The sequence below is a fragment of the Typha angustifolia genome, chromosome 14 (genome assembly GCF_048772165.1).
Source record: "Typha angustifolia cultivar Huaian chromosome 14, ASM4877216v1, whole genome shotgun sequence".
In the NCBI taxonomy this organism is placed as follows: Eukaryota; Viridiplantae; Streptophyta; class Magnoliopsida; order Poales; family Typhaceae; genus Typha; species Typha angustifolia.
The window spans coordinates 10,764,999-10,787,655 of record NC_133252.1 but is presented as its reverse complement, the minus strand read 5'-3'; the positions used below and the strand labels follow the sequence as shown (position 1 = coordinate 10,787,655).

The following is a 22,657-nucleotide window of genomic DNA, read 5'->3' as shown; positions in this document are numbered from 1 at the left end:
GACAAGAGAGGGAGAGGGGAGGTGGGATTAGAGATATGAGGGTGAAGTTGCCAAGGCGATGGGGGCAGTGCACTAGGAGTCAAAGGTGGGGGAGCAAGAGAGCAATATGGAAGATGCAATGAAGAGGATGAGGTGATGGGAAGAAGGAACTAAAGAGGGGAAAAGGAAAGGGAGGTTCTAATTACTAAGGAAGAACTAGGAGAGAGAAAAAAGAAATAAGGGAAACAGTTAATGAGTGAGGAAGGGAAAGAAAAATTAAGAAAAAATGAGGAAGGAGAAGACATTTCCCCTTCCTAGCCACATGCCCTAGAGGAGGGGAGGGAGGAGATCATCGACGGCAAGGGAAGACTATAGAACATGGGAGAAGATATGTGGTAAATGGTAAAAGTAAATAGCAAAGAAGTTTTGATAAATTTCTTGTAGATATAATATTAAAATGTAAAAAATAATATCCTACATTACTAATTAATCATGTATTATTTAAATCGAATACCTATCGAATCTTAAATTGATACAAACATAAATCACTATAAAACAGATCTTGAAAAAATTCAGATGCAAACTTAATTTGGATACAAGTAACTGACCTTAAAAACACAAAAAAAAAAGATGTAAAAATGACAGAATCTAAACATATTCGAATTGTGTGGATTGTAAGAGTTAGAAAGTTTGAGAATATATAATATACTAATAAATTCATTTGTTATATATATACAGATAGACAGATATATGAGTAACTATTGGAATCCATATTTAATAGTAGATGTGAATTATGGAAGATGAAAGAGCTAAATAAATTATAACTAAATGAGTTAGGAGAAGTGGGAAGGTTCTGAGAACCTGCTAATTACTAGTAGATTCAAACTATATGTTTATGGATAAATAGATATCTGAATCTGTATCCAAACTGTTATTGAAATAATAATTGAAAGGAGATAGAATTTGAATCAAATAGTCCCTTCCTGATGTTTACTTGACAGTTGTGTAACACTAGAGAGGTTTCTAAACTAAAGCTAAAACTTGGTGATGCCATTTGTAGAGTATGCCTTGCTTACAAGTGATGCCAAAGCATATAATATTCCACACAATTCCTTGATATCTCCTCTAAAACCTCAAAATGCTAACATAGAAAAGATCCTCCAACAGAAGTAGCTAATGAATTTACAACATTTAACTTTATCTGAGTCTATTTACAAGAACATGCACAAGTTTCTCAGAGAGCAAGTCAAGTGACAGTCCTCAATACTGTTCCCTACCGTTTCACTGCCGGCTGCTGCTGCGTAAAACTATTGCTACAGAAATTGAAACACATGCAACTCACTTATAAATTCATGCAACCAAAGGATCAAATTAGCATATTACTGCTAACTGCTAAGGATGTGAGGAACCTAGCAAGATCAAGAAGATTATAACTTTTGGAAAGAACTTCACCTCTAAGCATAGGTTGAACAATAAACCAAATAAGGTACAAAAGTGATCTCAAAAATACGTGTAGAAGGCTTCCCTTTCAATGCACCTTGTTATAAGTACAAAATCTCTGATCCATATTTTCAATAGAGAATAAGAATAATGAAAAAGACAGGCAGGATTCAAATTGGTTGTTGCCAGTGTATCTATGTATCAGCCAGTGACTCCATTCGTAAGGTTATCAAGTGTACAGCTGCATTTGCGGAGGAAAATGGTCCATGGAAGCTTTCCTGGAAAGAGAGAGTTTCCAAATCTCTCACCATTTTCAGCAATATCTCACCTAAGTCAGCCTGTTTTGCCATCAATGAATCATAATATGAGCGTGCAGCAAGTTTGCTAATCTCTACATTGGTAGGCTCTGGGCAGTACTCATCATCCAGCCATTTGTGCAATTTTTCTCTGAGCCACTCTGATTCCTGTAGAAAATGATCTAAGCTGAGATATCTCATAGGAAACAACATATAAAGCAAAGTAATGAAAGGGAGATAAAATTTTGTTTGGCAAGGCACTTTCACCCATAATATCCATCTGAGGAAACAATTGAGAGGTGGAGTGGGAAAGAAGTTTGGACATGATTGCCACTCACTACAAGTACAAAGTTTACAAAAGGATAAGATATGAAGCTTCATTTACTACAATAACAAGGTCAACTGTTAGTTACGGAAATAGCCATGTCCTAAAACATTTTCTTGCTAGTATTATGACATAAGTAGCAGTTCTATATATGCAAAATTCATCAACCATAAGCTGCACAGCATGGTAATTTTACTACATACAGCTACAACAAGATACCAACGAATGTTACAACGACAAAACTTGAAAATAGTAGGATATGAGATTTCAAAGTTATATATATTGTGTGTGTGTATATATTGTCAACAGTTCCGTGCATGAAAATCTCATCTCCCCTTCTAGATTTTTCATTGTCTAGCAAAACTTTTGGGGGCTTCTCCTTGGTTGGCTGACCCTAAACTGTAGACATCAGAGTAGATCACTCAACCAACCAATGCATCATAAGTTTACCTAAGTCCCTCTATTGCCAAATTTTGCTTGGGTTTAATAGAGCACCATTTCTTAAATTGATTTTACATTGTTAGCCAATCATAAACATTCATTACATCTTCATGGAGAATTCTCAAAATTGAACCACACTAACTAAACAATGTTGTCCAAAAGCTTAGGGTATGATGACTTATTCATTACATCTTCAATTTGTTTTCCATTGTCTATATTAAGGCAGTTACATCCTTAACATGGGCATATCATGTCAATAAATGGAAAGGAAGACTTTCCAATGTCAAAAATCTTGTAACATGCCTAAAAATTAATAGCATAGTGCTAACTACGGTCATAGCTTTCAAAAGGAATCATCTTTTCCATTCCATGTCAGTAAATGGAATGGAAAACATTTCAACATCAAAAATCTTGAAACTAAAATCATAGTGCTAAGATTTATTTTTGGTTGACCTTTTCTAAATGATTTACCACCACAGTCACAGTATTCAGAAGGAATCACATTTTTCAATTTTTTTTTTTTTTTGCCAAGAAAGTTGGAAATATAGAAAATAATCTAATACCTACCCATTCCACACCTAACAAGTATTGTATCATATATATATATACAAGCACCAGCATAATAATCCACCAAACATATGCAAATCACCAATCTTCATCAGTTAGTAGCCACTTTGCAAGTCATTCAAATCAACTTGGTATATCAGAATCAAAACAAGCACTAACATTGTTGTTGTTGTTCTAACGTAGGAAATAGGACCTTCAAAACAAACTTAGGTTATAAAAAACTAAAAAAGAACCCAATTTCAAAACCGCAACAAAAAAAGCAAGTTCTTAGCAAAGGCCTAAAGAACAGATATGAAGAGTGTTTCAAGGGATCAACATCCTTCAGAGAAAATAGAAGAGGATCAACCAAGCTTCACTCAGGCCTTTTAACTCAACACCTTTCATCTCAGGATTATCTAACCCGTTCCATAAAATGATTTTTTTTCCTCTTTAACCAACCAATTAGCAGCTTCGTTGACTTCTCTAGATATATATACACAAGTTTAAACTCATCGAAAAAGTGCACTAGTTTAGCTCCCCTCTACTCTTCATACAGAAAAAGGTAAAAAGAAAACAACAATCAATTTTGTGCTAACAAATTCCCTGCATATGGCAACAGCAGAAGATAGGAGCCAAAAATGAGAGCGAAATCATTTCTCCAAGTTACAAATTTTTCATCGAAAGGAACATTCTTTTTCTTCTAACTCCTAACAAAACCTTCCATTCACCACCAAACTAAAACAGGACACAATGAGATCATGCACCTACAACTCAAAATCACAGGAAATATCAAGAAGAAGAACAAGAAAGGTCTCAACGGCAAACCTGAAGGGCGTTTGAAGGGATCAACCAAGCGTCAGGGACTCGAAGGACCTCGACCAGGACTTCAGGTTCCTCTTCCCCTGCCACCGAGCCAGATGAGGAGGAGACAAGAAGTGGAAGACTACGTGGGTTCGGTGTTCCAAACCACGCAGCAAACAGGAGGTGGGCATTGCGAGAGGCGACCAATCTTGCCGTGGACTTGGAAATCGAGGCGAGTTTGGGTGGATTAGAGTGTGGGGGAGGAGTTCTAGGAGACACAAGGCCAATCGAGTGGAGTAAAGATCCCATTTTTCTGAAGCCGTGTTTGGTGTACGTATTCCTGAAGACCTTTATCATAATTTTATCGAGTTTTAGACTTATTTTAAGTCTGCCCAATTTTGTTACAAGTATAATTTATTTCGAAACTTAAATTCGATTAAAAGTGTTTAAAAATTACTGACTCAATTAGCAATTTATAATAAAAATTAAAAAATCTGCAAAAATTTAAAAAGAAATATTTATATAAATGGTTTTCTTATTTAATAATTTTTTAAATACAAATCAATAATTAAATTATTTATATATAAAAAAAAGTTTCCTCTCAATTGACTTATAATTTTTGAGTTGGCTGTTTTCAAACACATATAATCTTATAAAATAAATATTTAGAGGGTTTAATCGGGTCAGTAGAGTCAAATGACCAAATCGGATTGGACCCATTTTAAACACAAATGTGATCTCTGTTTATTGAATATTTGGATTATAAACAAATTATTTACGTATATTAATTTGGATTATAAACATGAATTAGGAAAAAGCACGAACACGATCTCTGTTTAATGATTGAATTAAATAAGTCAACTAATTTGGTAATTTGGCAATATAACAACCTGCTAAAGGAAAGTAGTTTGCTTTCATAATAGCGTTTTTTCATGACCCACCCTATTTCTCCAAATAATTTCAAAACGCTCTCTCTCTCCCTCTCTCTCTCTCTCTCTCTCTCTCTCTCTCTATTAATTTTAACGACAATATTTATATCACAAAACCGATCTTTCTTCCTTTTATTCTCTACTTCATTGTTAAAATTACATATATTTTTTAATAATAATAATAATAATCTTTCAGCTTCGAGATAACTTAGTATTAGAGCTACTGAGCTGATATATATTGTTATTTCATTGTCTAAACTCAGATCTAACTAGCTGTTTGATAGAAATGAACAGCAATAACTTCAGGTTCTAGCCCTTATGCTATGATATATGAAGGTCCAATATAATGAAAAGAATGCATGAAAAATCGTCTAAAAATGTGAAAGCTGCCAAGATACCAAAAATCTTGAATGGATAGATAAACAATGAACATACAAGTTATGTATTGCCTACCTCTGCACAGTTATGCTATACTAGTCTCCATCTAAGGAGGCTATTTCTCGTACATCTTTTGATCTAGGAATGATAAGAAACGAGGGAAATTAAAATGAAATATAGGAATATTACAATAAAATCCTGCCTTTGAATGAATGGAAGATTTGCATATAACGAAGAAGCCGGTAGTTTTCATTTGCATACTTATCTAGATGTAAAAAAAGGAAAGAAAATGTCTATGATGCAATTGATGATTGAGGTTGAAACGAACGAATATTCGCTCCAGTGTCTGCATGTCGACAGTATAATATGCGCCGCCATGGCATGGGAAGAGCTGTGCAGGAACAAGAAAAGCTTTATGAAGAGCTGAAACAGGAAATATGGAACGCATGTGTAAAGGAACTGAGATATAATCAATCAATACCTGGTTCTACAATATCATCATTTGGAGAAAGGCTTATCAGTTAACTTAAAGTTCTGATTCAGTTGGACTTCCATGGAGACTGACATCTAGATCAATTTGTCTTCTTGATGCTTCCCATAGCTGGGACTCGATTCCCAGTTTCTTTACCTCTAGAAGGGCACGTTCGACTGTAAAAGCAATGACAAACACACAAAGAAGGTTATAGCAAATTGGCAAATGAGAGATTGAAATTATAAAGTGAAGAGACTGTAACAAATTTTGTAAGGATCAGAATACTTTTGTTATCCTAGTAATCTTGCCAATACTTTTAGAATAGAGCAGTGGAGTTTGTTCTTCCTCATAGGTAGGAGTGCAGGACAGGTAATAAGCTAAGTATTGGAGATAGCTAGAGACCATTAATCAGAGAGGAGATGAGAAGGCTTATGTAGACATTTGTCTGACAAAAATCAGAAACAAGATCTCGTAGATGATGTACAGAAATATCTAATGATTAATTATGTCTTGCATGTTTGAGCACATAATAGTGCTTTATAAGAAATGATTCCTCTAGTAGATAGGTCAAGATGATGCGAAGGCTCAAGGCCACTGGTGCTCGCTCGGGATGTCAGTACATACACTATAGTCATTTGGTATACTAGTTACTAAGATATCACCTTCTATGACATCATGTGAGGTTGGGGAGTGATTGCTTTGCTCAATCCAGAATTTCAGACGCTCATCTGCAATATCTTCTTCTAAGCCATGATTCTTTACTCTCTTCCAGAGATATGCTAACCAAGCCTGTCAGCTACTGCAAAGTTAGGTATCAAATAAACATTATTCAATAACACATTAACCTAACAACCAAACAAAAAGACGAATCAAGAAAGCATTCACATTCTATAACAGGCGTATGGTTGTTGGTCTATATCATTCTGTGTGTGTGCAGACTATCTTTAAATGAAGTAGTTACTAAGTACATATAAAAGTTCCAACAATGGGAGTTGTGAAATCATTGAATAATATGCAAGATCTTCTGGTTGGCACAACTTGAAGGCTTGAACCAATAGAGTGTGTTCGATAATCCACCTAAGTACTCCAGTATATGATGTCATAATAATGCAGAACCATCTCTATTGATAACATTATCTTCAAAAATAAGAAAGACCAGTTTAGCGGAAGGACTACATACAAACAAAAGTCCCTACATGAACTGAATCACAGTATTGTAACCTTAAATGACAATCAGTTTAGCCTTGTATTTACTAGGCTTTGAATCAATAAATGAATATCAATTTGTGGATATTGCAAGCTTATCCATTGCATCGGCTGTTGTTATCCTTGAACCTATCGGGCAAAACCATTAAGGTCATAAACTTGTGTCAGCCATATCAACTTACCCAAGAGGCTAGACCTAAACTATATTAATGCAGAAGAGACAGAGAGTGAGCCACTTTTGAGTGCTTCCTAGCTCTCTCTGGTTCCTTTTTATTTCCATACGTGATGTCAACAAATCCAAGTGAAACTAATGTTTCGGTAGAAAAATGGAACATGTGAAACCTAAAATGCTACAGCATAATCATAGAGAAAAGCAATTAGGTGCAACAAAAATATGTGGAATCTAAATTATAGTAGAGACATGGAGAGCAGTCACCAATATACCTGCTTGAAGAGAACATCTTCAGACTCCTCTTTACTCAATTCTGGAAAAAGAACAACTATAGTGCTTAAAATCAAAGATACATGTATTATTCTTTAAGAGAGATGACAATCATGAAGTTCATTTATATCTTTCACACTTTACAACTTAAAAGTTAAGATTACTGTCATTCACTTGATCTCATAAGATCTGTTATGTGATTGGAGAGATTTAAAGAGAAGAACTGACCAAATGCTTCTACAGGATTCTGGCCTTCAACTGGAAGTAATGGACCTAAGATAAGTGGCTTGTTAATAGCAAACTCTGATCTTTAGAAAAAGCATTAAGTAGAGATAGGATGGCATTATTTATGGGAGTATGAAAGTCAAAGCAAATAAAGGTAAATAGAGAAAATAAGTACATTTACATGGGAGGCACCTGAAAAAGACTTGATACTAGCTCGTCGATGCTGAGCCATGGCAAGCATGACCGCTTCCTCCACCTTCAAAAACATACTATCAGTAACTATCAATAAGAAGCCCACCCAAGTTCAACTTACAATCTAGAACAGAGCATATATGAATCTGTGCAAGTTCTTATGTATGGATTTGTGTCTATGTGCTTGGCACTACAAAGTATGGAAGCAAAGACTGTGCCCAGTATGTTTGAAGCCATATCAATACCGATGCAAATCAAAGGTAGGCAATCCATATGGAAATAGTTGTTCCGGAGCACAAACGATGTATACTTCTGAGGGGACATGCTACTTTGAAATCTTATATTAGGTATAATTTTAAACCATATTAATCCTGATATATGTTGATTTCTACTTATTCTGATGGTTCGTATATCAGGAAAAATCAACAGAGAGGGGGTGGGGGGCGGTTTGGGGGTTATTTTATTATATGAGTGGGTAAATTAGATAAAAGTTTTGATGAGTCTAGATAATTATACTTTACACTATATACATATGTACCCCATGTTCATCATCAATTGCAGTGCCAAATTTTAAGAGAAAAAATGGAGTAATACAGTTAAATGGTGAATAGCAGAAAAAGGTAAACCTAAAAAAAGGAAAAGAAAAGAAAAACAAGTACCTTCAGAGAAAGTAGTTCATGCAGGCCTTTCTCAACTAAAAGCATACTCTCGATGTTTCCTTCTCCAGATAAATCATTCATATCAAATGAGACTTTGTTCCTCTCCTCTATATCTGCTTTGTCTGCAAAATATTAAAGATGAAAGAGACATGTATTCACAGAGCAAGAAGATGTACAAGAGATTAAGTTCAACACTCTTCTACAAGCTACTTAATTAGAGAAAGCTTTCAACAGAAAACACTAACCTGATGAATACTCATCTCTAACCTTTTGTCCAGTAGACACCATAACTTCTAGAGGAAGAGGGGCAAGGGATGACCAGTACTCATGTTTTATTTCAGCAATATCAGAAAATATTCCTATGACAAGAATACAATGTCAATGGCCTAACATACTTGCCTCACTTTACACTTCAAGGCAAGGCTCCTAAAAAAATTGAGGATCAAAGGTGAGAATATGCAAGAAAAGAAATGCTTATTCAAAAGGTTGTCCTCTCATGGGAAGAATAAATCTTACATCTTAATGTTCCGAGGAAAAACAGGAAGTGATTCTCCTCTGTTCATGACATTGTTGCACATTACAGCAATAGTATTTAAGATTTGTCCTTTTAACTTACTGGCCATATTTATTAAGAGAAACAAGGGTGTCCTACCCAGTTCTGCGTCTGGCGAGGGCAAAAATGTATGAGACTTAACCTTCATTGCTATATATACTGCTTTTGTGACTCTAACCTGCACAAGCAAAGTGACGGCCTCGACCTTGGAGAGCATATGATGTACCTTACCCTTTCTAGAGTCTCATCCATATTCAGAAAAATATTTTGCATGATATAACAAACAATTATAGGTTATTATCCTAGTATTCTAGAATGGCATGATAAACTAGAAAGGGGAAACCATAATGGAAATAATTCTGCATTGGGAATTCTCTCATTGTTCATTCTAGAATGCCGCTGTCAACTGCATCTTCTCTGTCTTCCAGGTTCATTTACTTTCTCCAAGTCATTGTTTAAAATAGAAAAGTGAACGGCTTATGAAGTACTTATGAGTTATGAGGTGAGTCATAAAATTAAGGAGTATATCAAAAGTTCCTTGGCTTTCCTTTAGATGATTATGGAAAATCTAAAACCTCCATGTGCCAAATGTAGAATTCTAAGTGGCTGGCAGACATTGTCGAAACAAATTATATGCATAGATTTCACTTTTTTTTTAGGCATCTACTGTCTTACACCCTTATGTCTACTGATATGGAACTGGATATTCAACAGGATGGTCTTGTAACAAATGATTTACCATCATTAAATTTTAAAAAAGTCCAATGTTATCTTGTCTGACAACAACATAAGAGCAGGTTCATATTGTCTGAAAAGTAGCAAATACATATCGTTACCATATTGTACACATAATTTCCAGTAACGAGCAAGCCAACACCTTTTGAGAACCACCTCCTCCTGAGATAGTATCACATGAAACAAGTACATCATAAGTGAACATAACTTCTGAAGAAATTAATCAGAGAAAAATTAACTCAAATTATACCATCTCTTCTTGGGATAATAACATTCTTTGGGCAACTGTTCTGAGTGATCTAAGTTCAGATTCAGCAATATGTAAATTTTCAGCAACAGACGTTGCCTCCTTCCTGGCAGCCTAGCATGTACATATTTAAATATGAGACTAGTACAGTGTAGACATTCAAGGATGGATTGAGTACTACAACAAAAAACTGCATTGTGTCAGCAGATATTAGTACCATAACTTCTAAGCGGAGGGCTGTAATCTCTTCATTCTTTGCATCAGTAGTCCTTGCAGGAACTCTCAAAGCATCCTGCAGAAACTGGATCTCAGCAACTTGATGAATTAGTATAAACTGGTATTATTTCATTATGCAAATTTTGCTGATCTAAGTACTGAGCATTCATTGGTATTAGATTTATATTTTATTTATTTACTTAGATACATGATGGCTTTGCATAAATAGGGCTAAGGCCCCCTCTTTCACATTAAGCAATACATTATTTTATCCTTTCCTATCTTCCTCTCTTCCTCTCTTCTTCTAAACCCATTCTAGGGTTAGGCCTTGTATTATTTCATAGTATCAGGGTATCCCGATCTCTAGGGACCTAGCTCGAACTATCTCCTCCTTCCCCTTCACAAGGCATCAAGGCAAATCGCTCAATCTGAGCCCTTCGATGGCATATTGACCGCATTGAGCCCGTTGATTGCATCATGCCCAAACTGTGATAAGCCCTTCAACCACCTCATCATCCCAGCTTCATAATCACCGTTGATTCCCTCGTCTTCTCTGACTCACCAGTCCTCCTCTATAGCTTCCAAGAGCTCTGCGTTGAGACTACCAAGTTGACCTCTTCCTCCTACCATCTCCACTCATCTGGCAATATCCAATCGTCTCTGACCTTTCTTATGATTCACCACCTCCCTGATAAACGACCGGGGTCTTCTCGAAATCCTCATTAGCATTAGGAAGAAGGGAGTTCCTCATCCTACGAGTTCTGCATTATGAAGAAGGGAGTTCCTTATCCTACGAGTTCCGCAATAGGAAGAAGGGAGTTCCTTATTCTATGAGTTCCTTGTTAGAAAGAAGGGAGTTCCTAAAATGAGGCTTAGCCTCAGCTCAGCTCAACTTGAACCGAGCTCGAGCCGGGCCAAACCGAGCTCGAGCCAAGCTCGAACCTAAAATGAGCCTATCATCAAACCGAGCAGGATCGAGCCGGATCAAGCCAAATCAAACCCAAGCCGAGCCAAAGAAAAAGAAGGAGGACGAGAACGACGATGAGGCAGGGCACTACAGGTCCACGGCAGCTTACCGTTGCCGAAGAAAGAGGAGGAGGGGTGGGGCATCGGGGGTCCACAGCTGCTTGTCACTGCCGAAGGAGGAGCAAGGCACCGCGGGTCCGCGACTGCTTGTCACTATCGAAGGAAGAGTGGTGGGGCACTACGGGTCCACGGGTGCTTGCCGCTACAGAAGGAGGAGGAGGGGCAGGGCACCGTGGGTCCGCGACTGCTTGCCACTGCTGAAGGAGGGAAGAAGAAGAAGAAGAAGAAAGCCACTGTAGAAGAAGAAGGAGGAGGAGGAGGAGGAAGTGCACCGCAAAGGAGGACGAGGCCGGGATTTGTACTGAGCCTATCGACCCGAGCCTGAGCTGGAGTCGATATTAATTCCAAGCATTGGTCCATCTAATTATTTTACTAGTCTCATCTTAAGCAGTGCACAACTCTAGCAGATTTAGCAGCTCATTCATGAAGCTCTTAGCTTTACTGGTACCTCTATTTCTGCCTCTGTTGCTCTAGATGATTAAACCTTATATTTTTTTATTCTATCTTCTCACATTATATTAAAGATGTCAGAAAAGCCCATGGGCTCGTGAGGCACGCGAGATCGGCTCGTTAAGAGCCTGGCTCAAGCTCGGCTCAAGGTCAAGCTAACAAAATAGGCTTGAAAGTATTATCAAGCCGAGCCGAGCCAACACCGGCTTGGTCAAGCTCAACTCAATTAGGCTGGTATATTATATATATGTACGTACAAATTCTCGCCATCAATTGTGGGAAGGATAGATGTAGAGGTCGAAGATGGACGGGTATGGAGGTGTGGAACCTTGCTCCACTGGATACACGTTGTCTCCTGATTCGCTCTTTGTTGGTTGGGCCTTGTGAAAGAGGACCAAGGTGAGATCCAAGCCGACCTCGGCGTCGTATTGCTGGATTGGCTAACAAGTAAGGCATCGACCGTCTCCATCGAGGCGTCGCTATCGTTCTCCAGTCTCACCGGCTCAGCCAGACCGGCTCACTTTTGGATTCCTCGCCACGTGTCGGATGTCGCAGGTCTTTAGTGGCAACGGAGCAGTATAGATGTAGAGGCCGTCGATGGAGAGCGGTTTATCTGTGTCATTAGCAAATGTAGCTCCTACCTGGTATAGATGTAGCTATGGGCGATTCCTGATCGGTGTCATCGGCGGATCACGGTGGATTACTTATAACCTGTCGAGCTGAGCTCGAGCCTCATCAAGTTAGAGAAGAGCCAAGCCAAGGTTTTCCAGCTCGAATCGAGCTCAAGCCAAACTCAAGATAGAAAAAATTACCTCTTGAGCTGAGTTGAGCTAGGCCTAGCTCACTCAAGCTCTGCTCTTTTACACCCCTATATTATATGATTGATGACTCCTCTATTTTTACTAATCTTACCCCTGCCCCTCTTGCCCCTCCTCATGTTCATATTGCTAACGGGGCCTATCACCCCCATCTCTCATATTGGTGATATTACCTCAACCACATATCCCACTAGTCATCTTATTTTATTTGATGTCTGGCTTATTTTCGATTTTATCACGAGTCTTATTTCTACTACCCACCTTTCTGATTCTGATTACACTATCTTGCTATTCTATTTCTTGTGTTGTGTAGAACTCGTCTACAAGCCATAGGATTGGGTAAGTAAACGGATTCATGGGCTTTACTACCTAGACCAGTTTCACCTTCCACCACCTAGTCCTAATGCTTGTCCCATCACTCCTTCTTCTGAAAGATATTCGTAGTCACATTTGGACATTATTATTACCTTTGGAGTTTAATTAACTATTGTCTTAGAGTTAGTGGTTCATATTAAATTCTTATTATTGTGTTAATTGTTCAGGCTTCGTGTATCTCAAGTTTACTAAGTACACGGTCGGTCATGATTTCAAATTCGTGCCTTGACATACTCTGTTCTCACTAAACCTATTCTAGGATTCATATTTTTTTTCAATCAGCAATATTCTAGCAAACTTATCTAAAAGAAACAAAACTTGGTAGGATCTAAATTTTTTTTTTATATCTTCTAGAAAGCATTGCTATATTATAAATTATAAATTTGGCATGATCGAACATGACCAAACAAATGATAGTACATTGAAGTTTCTCACTAAGAAAATAAATAAACACAATATACCACTACTTGTGGATCAATAACTTGTCAAAAGAAATACAGATTAAGATGACTTCAAAAATAGAGGTGCATCAACCAGAATTTATGGTGAACAGGATTACTATGCAGCAGCTACCAACCAAGTTAGGTATCAAGAAGTTATCTGAAGGTAATAAAACACGAGCAGTTTTAACTGATATATGGAGTTGCATCTAACCATCACAATTTTCATGTGTACCCATTAATGAATGCAGAAAAGTAGATATAGAGTATAGACGGTTGTTGCACAAATTAGAATACAATGAAAGATAAAGAAAGCACAATTGTGCACACAATAACCCAAAGAAGTCAAAGAACTACATGAAGAAATCATACCATCATGCACATAATCACAGATGGTATACTTAATGGGTTGCTAACATGTATTATGTCTATTCATGGACTTATGCAGTATGACTTGTTATGCTTCTCAGAGAAAAGGTACAAGATCAATGTCCTAGACATGTGCAAGAAGGATGAATATTAAACATACCTCTCTTTGTTGGGATGCTGCTTCTTTTCTGAGTAAAATATGTCAAAACATAGTTAAAATGCGGAAAAGGAAGATTGGAGGAGATATGCTTTTTAATGTCTTGCCTGTACACTAATCGAGACTCATACGATGGACTCTGAGCAGCAACCTATAAGTTCAACCAGAAGGTGTTACAAAAAGTTATTTTGATAGCAATGATTGTAGATGACAACATCAGAACATTAAAAAATAGTGTCAAATAATGTGAAGAATGATGGCATTCTTTGTGAGAACATTAGTAGTATATTTACTTGGATCTAGGTGGCTAAAAAAGCATACATACTTCAATAATTTAGTCGGATCTCTTTCAGTTGCTCGGAAGTGTCACAGCTATTAGTCAAACAAGAATATGTTAAAGAAAGACAAAAATGTGCTTGGATACGCCCACAACATTTCTTGGATTTTTTTAGCAAAAGGAGGTTATGACGTTCACTAATGGTGCTGAATTGATGACAGGTCAAACAGAAGAAAGAAGGCATTACTCCTCTTTTGTAGGAAAACAATACATTAAAAGATTTCAAATTTGCTACTCACAAGACTGATAAGATTGCATTTGCTCATACCATCATTGATGATAGATTTACACACAAATTTTTCTGCCAGAAAAGCAATCAAAATTGCTTTGAATGGGAAGATCAAGCATAAGAACTAACTAATGCTCTCAGCTCCCCAATCCTTACCAATGCATTGTTATGTCATAATAAATGCCTTTATACTCTCAAGCTACATAATGCAAGCTTCTTTATTGGACTACCACAATCAAACATATCAACTTATATGTAATGTGTTAACCTAGAAGTGGATTTTCTGGCAAATCCATAGAAAACATTTAATATATTTTGATAGATTCTCAATTAGCCCAACACAATGATTTCAAATATCAAGAAATACTTTTTTACAATAAATGATCATTAAATTATCAAGCTATATGGATTGAGTGACAATACATATCATTTAGTGAAGTCAGTTACAATTGTGTAATCAGTGACGAAAACCTGTTTCTCAAGTTGTCTAGACTTTTCCTCTGCTTCGACATACCTTTCCTCTGCAAATTGAAGCTGGGAAGAAGCAAATTAGCACTATGAGAAGAAAAGGAGGAAGAGGTAGATAAGAATGAAATAAGAGGGTCTCTAACACAAAAGCCTTAATATCAGAAGTTGATACTGATAAAAAGATGGTCTTTCACCTTGTCAAGAATATTTTCATTTTCCTGTTGCAGCACATCAATCTGAAAATTTTACAAGTGTCATTCATCAGGTATAAATTTATCATATACAGTACAACTCCATGCTACTGTTAACTGCAAATGACCACGTAAGTCTACCTATAGATGGAGTCTAAACTGTAAGGAACATTTTCGAAGAGCAACAGATTTTAACCAGATTAGCATAATGAAGAATTACCTCATCTTGAAAAGGAGAAGCAGAATGTGAACGAGCTCTTTCTCTCATGTTCAGGTTCCCAAAATCAACAGACATCCTGAACAGAGATAAAAGTTACAGATCTCTAGGATGTGATAGGGAGAAAAGGAGAAGGGTTAAAACAATCATCTCATCCAAAGCATCCAATCTCATGGAACAGTTTGGCGGGATATCAGGTCTAACATTGACCACAGTAGCAAAATAGTTAACATTATCATAATGCAAGGACAACTACTTTACCTTGGTAAAGGTGCCCATCTAAAACACAATATAGGAATGTCTCCTGTAATCATATATTTTTTTCCTCTTGGCAAGTAAAATTGAAGGAAACATCTTCCTATTTGCCATACAAGATTATCATTAATATTAAGGTCAAATCTTATGGTTCTATAGGTTTCTCTAGAAATCATATGGACGACAAAAGTCACAAAAACCAGATACAGAAAGCTGATTATTCCTTCATATCTCGTAAGCCCATTACATTAAAACGAACAGACAATGAATAAAACCAGGATTATTTTGTTACATTACTCTGCTAAACAAGAAAAAGGAAGCAGCTCCATAGAGATATATTGCTGGAAGATGGCAGAAAATGAGATGACTAGTTAGAAGTACAATCAAAAGATTACAATTTATTAGACATTCAACATAGGAAGAAAATGTAAATCATCAAGTTGTTTGCCTAATTCTCCTGGATTTCACTTAGATTTTTTTTCTTCGTATTATTTAGAATGGGTTCTTCACATAATGAAATTCAATGAGTAATTCAAAGAATAAATTTCTTTTTGGTTCATTTAGGAACGTGGAATGTCAGAGAAATGCAAATTATTTCACTCCTTTACGATAACGATGCTAACAATTGAGATTAGCAATACCTTACAGTTATTTCATATAGATTCCAAAGAAAAAGAATATTTATTCAAGATTATCATTTAAGCTGCAATATAGTTTCATACTCACCTTTTATCCCTTCGACTGAAAACAGGAGAATCTGGCCCCAGTGAAGTAGTAATAGGTCTTGGAGTTGGTTTAATTGGCGGTATTAACGTCATTGGTTTTGTAACCATAGACAGCCGACCAGCAGAAGTGGGACGACAAATAGGTGCTTGTTCTGCAAGATAACGACCTAACTAAAAAGGAAAACAGAAATATAGACAAGTATTCAATACATTGAAGTTACAAAAAATAAGTGAGGTAATACATAATTTTAAACAACATAGGAGCATTGGCATAAGGTAATAAGAGATGCCATAATTTTAACAACCATTTGGAGAGATGAAAATCACAATTCGAGAAGGAAATTACAAGTATCAAAATCATCCACATCCAAGCCTTTTCCCAGCAAAAGCTGTGTCAATATTTGCACACATTTGAAGCATGAAAATATATGTTGAAAGATCAACAAATCGTCAGGCAGGCCAATTAAGAAAAGATCCACAATATAGAAGGCTATACTTCTGCAACTGGATGGCAAGTATGTGGATAAAAAAGATAAGCTGCTGACTAAGTAATTCTACCGATTGCTATCACACGTTGGCCACCTAGAAAACACCATGTTAAGAAAAGAGAAAGTTGCAATAACATCCGATATTTTATATTTAAACAATTGCGTGACACCTTGTATTTTCTGTAAGATGAGCAAGAGACACTCTGCCGTTAAAAATCTTTCCTGATCTCATCCTAATCAATGTGTTGTTTTGCTCATCTCATTTGGAAATAATAGATATACAAGATTTTGAAGTGCAAATTCGCCAAAACATGCGGTTTGAAATGAAATTTTCTTTCTCTAGGGAAAACACAAAATGTAATCCACACGCGAAAGATCAAGAGCGACATCGGGCACGGATCAAATCTTCCAGCTCGGCAAACCTCAAAAAAGAAGAAGAATGCATTCGCAAATTCTTCTCTCTTACCGCGGGGGAGGGGGATCGGGTGGAGCGGCGAGGGGTGGAGAGCTCCGGGAGCGGGGCGGAGAGATCGAACGGTTCGTCGTCGTCGTCGTCGTCGTCGTCATCGTCGCCGCTCCTGGCGTCATCCCCGGTGGGCTGGTGGGCCATCACGCGCGCGAGGCGCTGCGCCGCTGCCCGCGCCGCCGTGTTCTGCTGCCTCCGGAACGCGCCGCCGGCCGACCCCGACCGCACGTGCCGGTGCACCGGCGATATCCCAGCTCTGTCCATATCTCTCCTTCCCTCCTCCCTCTTTCTTGGGTTGCTTAAAGAAAATAAATATCTTTCTATTTGGAGAAGGGAAGGGATGATGAAGATGGGGATTGGCTCGTTCCTCGTTCTTGTTTCGCGGAAATGGAGGCGATCGTTGGGGGCGTTAACGGTTAGAACGAAAGCGACGGAGGGAGGTCGTTTGGTTTTGAACATTGGTTCGAGTTCCAAATTATGGGCTAGAATATATTAAAATATGTCTAACAAATTTTCACACTCTTTTAATGTTTGTAGATGGAAGGCTAAAGTACATCTAGATGCTACTAACTATGATATATGACACAGCATCTCTTATATCCTTTAAAAAAATGTTACATTAAGACATTGAACTATTATAGAGAGCAGTATTATTAAATAACTTGGCATTGGGTTAGGATTGAGAGATGGAAACGTGGGAAAAAGGAAGAGGGAAAGAGAATTAGAGTCTGGGCGAAAGAAGAGTAATAAAAAATTAAAAGTTTGACAAAGAAGAGTAATAGAAAATCACGGAGGTTGTTATTAGGAGAGTGAGAATGTTTGAAGAGGACTGACTAGAGGAAAAAGTTTGACAAAAATTGAACACAAGAGAGTATAAATATATTAGTATAGGTTTCAGGGAGGAAAATGAGGGCAATTTTGGAATAAATGGAAGCAATTATCGATCGCATGACATGTCAACTTCAGAATAAGAAACAGTAGAGCAACATAAAGATTATTCTGAAGCATTTGAATAATTCATAGGTCTTAGTGTTAAATTTTCTTTTCTTTTTTATCTTTTGAGTGATACTACAGGATCAAATTCAACCGATCTAAATGTAATTAGCCTAAAATAAATAGGTTATTAAGATAATTAAACTTTATGGTCAGATTAGCAAATATGGACCAAAACACATCAATTGCATAATGGAGCTTACTGGCTCGGGAATATACATAATTTATGTAACGCATATACTTATATTTAAGCAATGCATGTTTAACATATGATTACAACAAATCGATCTTGTTTCAAGGTGAGTTGTTATTAATTTGCAAATCATTCCTGATCAAGTCGACATTTACAGTTTAACTCTTTATTCTGATACCTTTGGCCTAACGGTGGACGAGTGGATATTTAATAGACATTGTAACGAAACGCTTATGAAGATAACTATTCTATGAGCTCACGTCAACAACAAACAAAGAGCATCCTATTGGGAAAATTATATTGAAGCACTATCTATAAACAAAGGCAATATCACTTACCCGTGCCAACTGAGTTTTATAGCTAAAGAAGCCAATGCTGAAATTAGGTGATCTGATATATTTGAACTTGAAATAATTTAGAGTAGAAACTTTTCCAAATATTGCGGAGTAGATTGAAACAAGATTCTAAATAATACCACAAGTTTTTCTAGCATTAATATGTAGAAACACGCTGAACTCAAACTGCAAAAATTAGATCATCTAAAGGCATGAGCCTTCTAACTTGGATAAAGCATTCTTATTCAACCTAAGCAGATTTATCGCCCACGAGCTTCTCAATAAGATCCGCCGCATCCTGCACAGTTGCAATGTCTTGGGCACTCCCTTCGTCCACAGTGATCTCAAATGCCTCTTCAAGACCCATGACAATCTCAACCTGCACAACAAATCTCAAAAGTTCAGTTTTCACTTCGGAGGGACATAATTGTGCATTTCAATATGAGGCGTATGTTGTCATCACTAGTAAATTTGAACATCACTAAATATTTGAGGGTTGATCTATTTGTGGGAACTCTTATTTGAATGCTCTTGCAGATTTAGAAAAATGTAAGTAGCAGTAGAGTGCGTTTTCAAGATTTACCGTATCAAGCGAATCTGCCCCAAGTTCAGAAAACTTTGAATTTCCAGTGACGGCAGTTCCTTCAGGGAGTGCTAACTGCTTCTTCACTATTGCGCATACCTTGTCCACAGTCTCTTGATTGGCCTGCTCAGGTATAGAGCCTAAACTGTCACTAATAAATTATCACAAGCAATAATATGAAGCTCGATCATAAACAATGACGGGACTCATTCATCAGATGCTTAAATCAGATATCACTAGTGTGGACTAACAATAGAGAGCTCTAAAAGACGGCTCTGGTAGAGACTACATAGACCACCTGCTGTCGCTTTGCATATAAGTTAGCCAAGATAGTGCAATAGTACAAAAAGTAAAAGCACATCAGATACAGAATAGATATACATACAGCAGAACAATAAATCCGGAACCGTGATGGAGCCGAACGGATAGATGGAAAAGATTTCCCCTGGCTGGAGAAAGAGACAGATCTAAGGCTTGTAATTCCATTAATTGCCTGTAAATCATCAAGAAGTACATTGTTGAGAACAATTGACATTCCATTCATCAACAGGAAAAGAAATGAGTGTTAGACGAATCATCTACAAATTATCATGTTTACAGAGGCCCACTGGCAAAATGGAGCTTTAAACAGTTATACAACAAATGAAATAGGCCTTCCCTCAGATATGTACCAAAAATTAGATATTTCATTATTCCACATGTCTGAAAAACTAAACAGTAGATGCAATAACTATTCCAATGTGCTACAAATGCGCAACACCATATTCTTGACACTGTATGTTGAAACAGCATATTTCACCTTACTCGACAAACTGGATGAATCTCATATAGCATTACCATCAAGAACACTGATGGCATTGCAGGAACTATTTACCAGCATAAGTAAAAATAACTTCACCAATCACAGATGACCTATCATCAAAATTACAGAGAATGTGCTAGTCGCCAATGACCTCGGTTCCAACAAACAAACTAACCCAAATATACAGCAGTCATAGTCCTACCATCATCAAGACCTTGTATATTTGGCATCATTTTGCTCAGTACATCAGTAGTTAGGGTGTGCAGATAACTATATGACGACTCTGCAACGAAATAACTTATATAATTCCGCATTGTTGTGGGACTACAAACTTATTGACATTGATCAGGGATGTACCAATTTGGTATGGAAATGATTCCATGTGTTGATATAAAATAATGTTTAAAACTCTATTTTTTAATTTAAAAATTAAATGCTGATCATCCTCCTCTTTTACATTTAGCATCCTTTACAATGTTTCCATTTAGGTAACAAAGGCAGCATTATAACAAGATGACACTAGAATGATGTTCTAGAAAAAGAGAAACATGAAGAGAAGATTAATCATGCTCAAGGTCCTCGAAAAGAATACTAGAATGGAAAGAAAAACGACGGTTAAAAGTAGCTTGATTTCGAGGAATCACCATGATACACCTGACGTCCATATTTTATGCTAAAGGGATTAGAATCATTGAATCTTATCATAAGGTGATACAAAGATCTTTAATTAGAACTACTTTTGATGTACAGGGAGAAAAATTCATAGATTTTTAAAATGCTTTTTTTAAATTTGACTCTCTTGTCATCATTGCTACAAAAATCATTTAATCTGTTATCAAAGAACAATAGGACCAAACTGGATCTCACAAAACAAACTTACTGACGTAAAACCAAAGTATGGATCAAACAAATTGCCAGAAACAGTAGATCAGACTGAATCCATCAAGCTTCTAGCTCAAAACGGCCTGATCTACGACTAAAGTACTCCAGATCACCACAATCGCAAATAAAACACCTAACAGAGAGATCCTTAAGCGCGATCCAATCCATTCAAAGCTTCCGTGACATCGAAAAACAGAAACAACAAAACTAAAATTCAAACCAAACTTCTGGTCATTTCTACCAACCAATCGCCCAAAATTCTTTCCAAAACCCCCTAGAAACAGAGGAGATCAAGAACGAGATACCTGGACCGGTTTCCTCGCCGGAGCCGAGATCGAGATAGCCGATCCGGTGATCGAAGCCATGGATCGAGATCGAGGGGAGAAGAAAAGGAGAGAGCGAGAGAGAGGGAGATCTCGTAAGGCGGCGAGCACGAAGAGCGTGGGGGTAGAGAAAGAGGAGAATGGAGGCCATTATTTATAGGCAGTGTTCTTTGGGGGGCTTCGATAGTATCGAAACCTTAGGAGAGAGAAAGGCCCTTAGGTGCGCCAAATGACCGAAATGCTCTCGTACTTGTTGCGGAGCGTACAATGCGGGCATGGGCATTTTAGTCATTTCAGAAGGACGACGTTGTTTCGCTGCCCGGTTGGTTATGAAAGTTAGGGTGGTGCGGCCCGTGCCGGTGCATCTGCCGTTGACGAAGCCGTCCGCATAGGGATTTTATAAGCGCACGCGATCGTGGGCCGTCCGATTGAACGGCTACTCTTTAATGGGTGGTTGGGAGGAATTCAAAATAAGCTAAACTATGGACTCATTACTCATTAGTACATACGTCTTAGAACGCCAACAAGTGGGTTTATGCATATTTTAGTAATGAAAGACGTGTAATAATTTTGAAATTGGAATATATGTATTATTTTAATTTATTCATATTGATTATATTTATACATATTTTCAGAAGAAAAAAATAGTATTTGAATGTTATTTATAAATAAAAATAATTAATTTGTAAATAAGAGAGGCTTATGCACTGAATAAACCCAGTATTTTCCTCTTCTAATAGCTTTCTTCTTCCTCTCAAACTATATGGAACTTTCAATTTCTCTCAACTTCTCTCCTCTTTCCCACCCAAGCCAAATCCCAAGTGTCATTCACATTCTAACATGGAAGCAATTCAATATATATTTTTTTCCTGCTGTCCTTGCATACACAAGCTTGTTGTGGAGATGACGGTGCCTAAAGTTGTGGGAATGATGTTGGTGGTTGCTGAGAGTTAAGTATACAGTGTAATTAAGGATGCAGCTAGTTCAGCAGATATAGTAGCTAAGAAGGTAGATATAGTTATGAGCAAGGAGTGTGTGTAGTTTGAATACTATGTCTGCTACTTATTACAAAGCTCATTAACATTTTCAATAACAGAGAACACCAATGTTTGTCATCCATGAGGGGAGAGAGAGAGAATAAAGCCCCCCTGTTTATTTTGAGTTTTAAAGGGAGTTATCTGAATAGCTAAATGTTTTTTTTATTTAACCAAATTTATTTATTTTTAAATTAAGACTAAAAAATAAAACTAATCAATCTAATTCAGGACTTAATCTCAAACCAAATAAGACCTTTAATCTGGAGTACATGCAAATACACAGAGAAACATGGACCAAAGAGTCTCTGTCAGCTGGTTAAATTTGGCTCTGCTTTGAACATGGACCAAAGAGTCTC

The 22,657-nt window shown here is 37.2% G+C and overlaps 3 protein-coding genes across 10 annotated transcripts; all 3 read right to left on the bottom strand.

The window, feature by feature from the left end:
* Positions 1-1,479: 1,479 nt before the first annotated feature.
* On the bottom strand, positions 1,480-4,157 carry LOC140776197 (uncharacterized). Its single transcript, XM_073119818.1, has 2 exons — positions 3,853-4,157; positions 1,480-1,883 (listed from the first exon to the last, which is right to left on the bottom strand). The coding sequence occupies exons 1-2, from the start codon at positions 4,135-4,137 to the stop codon at positions 1,614-1,616; spliced, it is 555 nt and encodes a 184-aa protein (XP_072975919.1). The 5' UTR covers positions 4,138-4,157; the 3' UTR covers positions 1,480-1,613.
* Positions 4,158-5,200: 1,043 nt separating this feature from the next.
* LOC140776277 (coiled-coil domain-containing protein SCD2-like) lies at positions 5,201-17,539 on the bottom strand. Of its 8 annotated transcripts, none has more exons than XM_073119929.1 (18): positions 17,154-17,539; positions 16,201-16,370; positions 15,223-15,298; positions 15,006-15,047; positions 14,815-14,877; positions 13,885-13,928; positions 13,781-13,808; positions 10,084-10,167; positions 9,870-9,980; positions 9,721-9,781; positions 8,577-8,690; positions 8,332-8,453; positions 7,673-7,736; positions 7,484-7,528; positions 7,258-7,298; positions 6,270-6,396; positions 5,617-5,783; positions 5,201-5,526 (listed from the first exon to the last, which is right to left on the bottom strand). In XM_073119929.1, exons 1-17 carry the CDS (start codon positions 17,415-17,417, stop codon positions 5,662-5,664), a joined length of 1,578 nt encoding a protein of 525 aa, XP_072976030.1. In that variant the 5' UTR covers positions 17,418-17,539; the 3' UTR covers positions 5,201-5,526; positions 5,617-5,661. The 8 variants fall into 8 exon arrangements, 4 of the variants coding, with proteins under 4 accessions (XP_072976030.1, XP_072976031.1, XP_072976033.1 ...); XM_073119930.1 differs by having other exon boundaries at positions 10,084-10,158; positions 17,154-17,538; XM_073119932.1 differs by having other exon boundaries at positions 16,201-16,366; positions 17,154-17,272.
* A 1,176-nt stretch (positions 17,540-18,715) lies between these two features.
* Positions 18,716-21,405, bottom strand: LOC140776700 (acyl carrier protein 1, chloroplastic-like). Its single transcript, XM_073120510.1, has 4 exons — positions 21,247-21,405; positions 19,643-19,750; positions 19,258-19,380; positions 18,716-19,053 (listed from the first exon to the last, which is right to left on the bottom strand). The coding sequence occupies exons 1-4, from the start codon at positions 21,304-21,306 to the stop codon at positions 18,925-18,927; spliced, it is 420 nt and encodes a 139-aa protein (XP_072976611.1). The 5' UTR covers positions 21,307-21,405; the 3' UTR covers positions 18,716-18,924.
* Between the last annotated feature and the right edge of the window lie 1,252 nt (positions 21,406-22,657).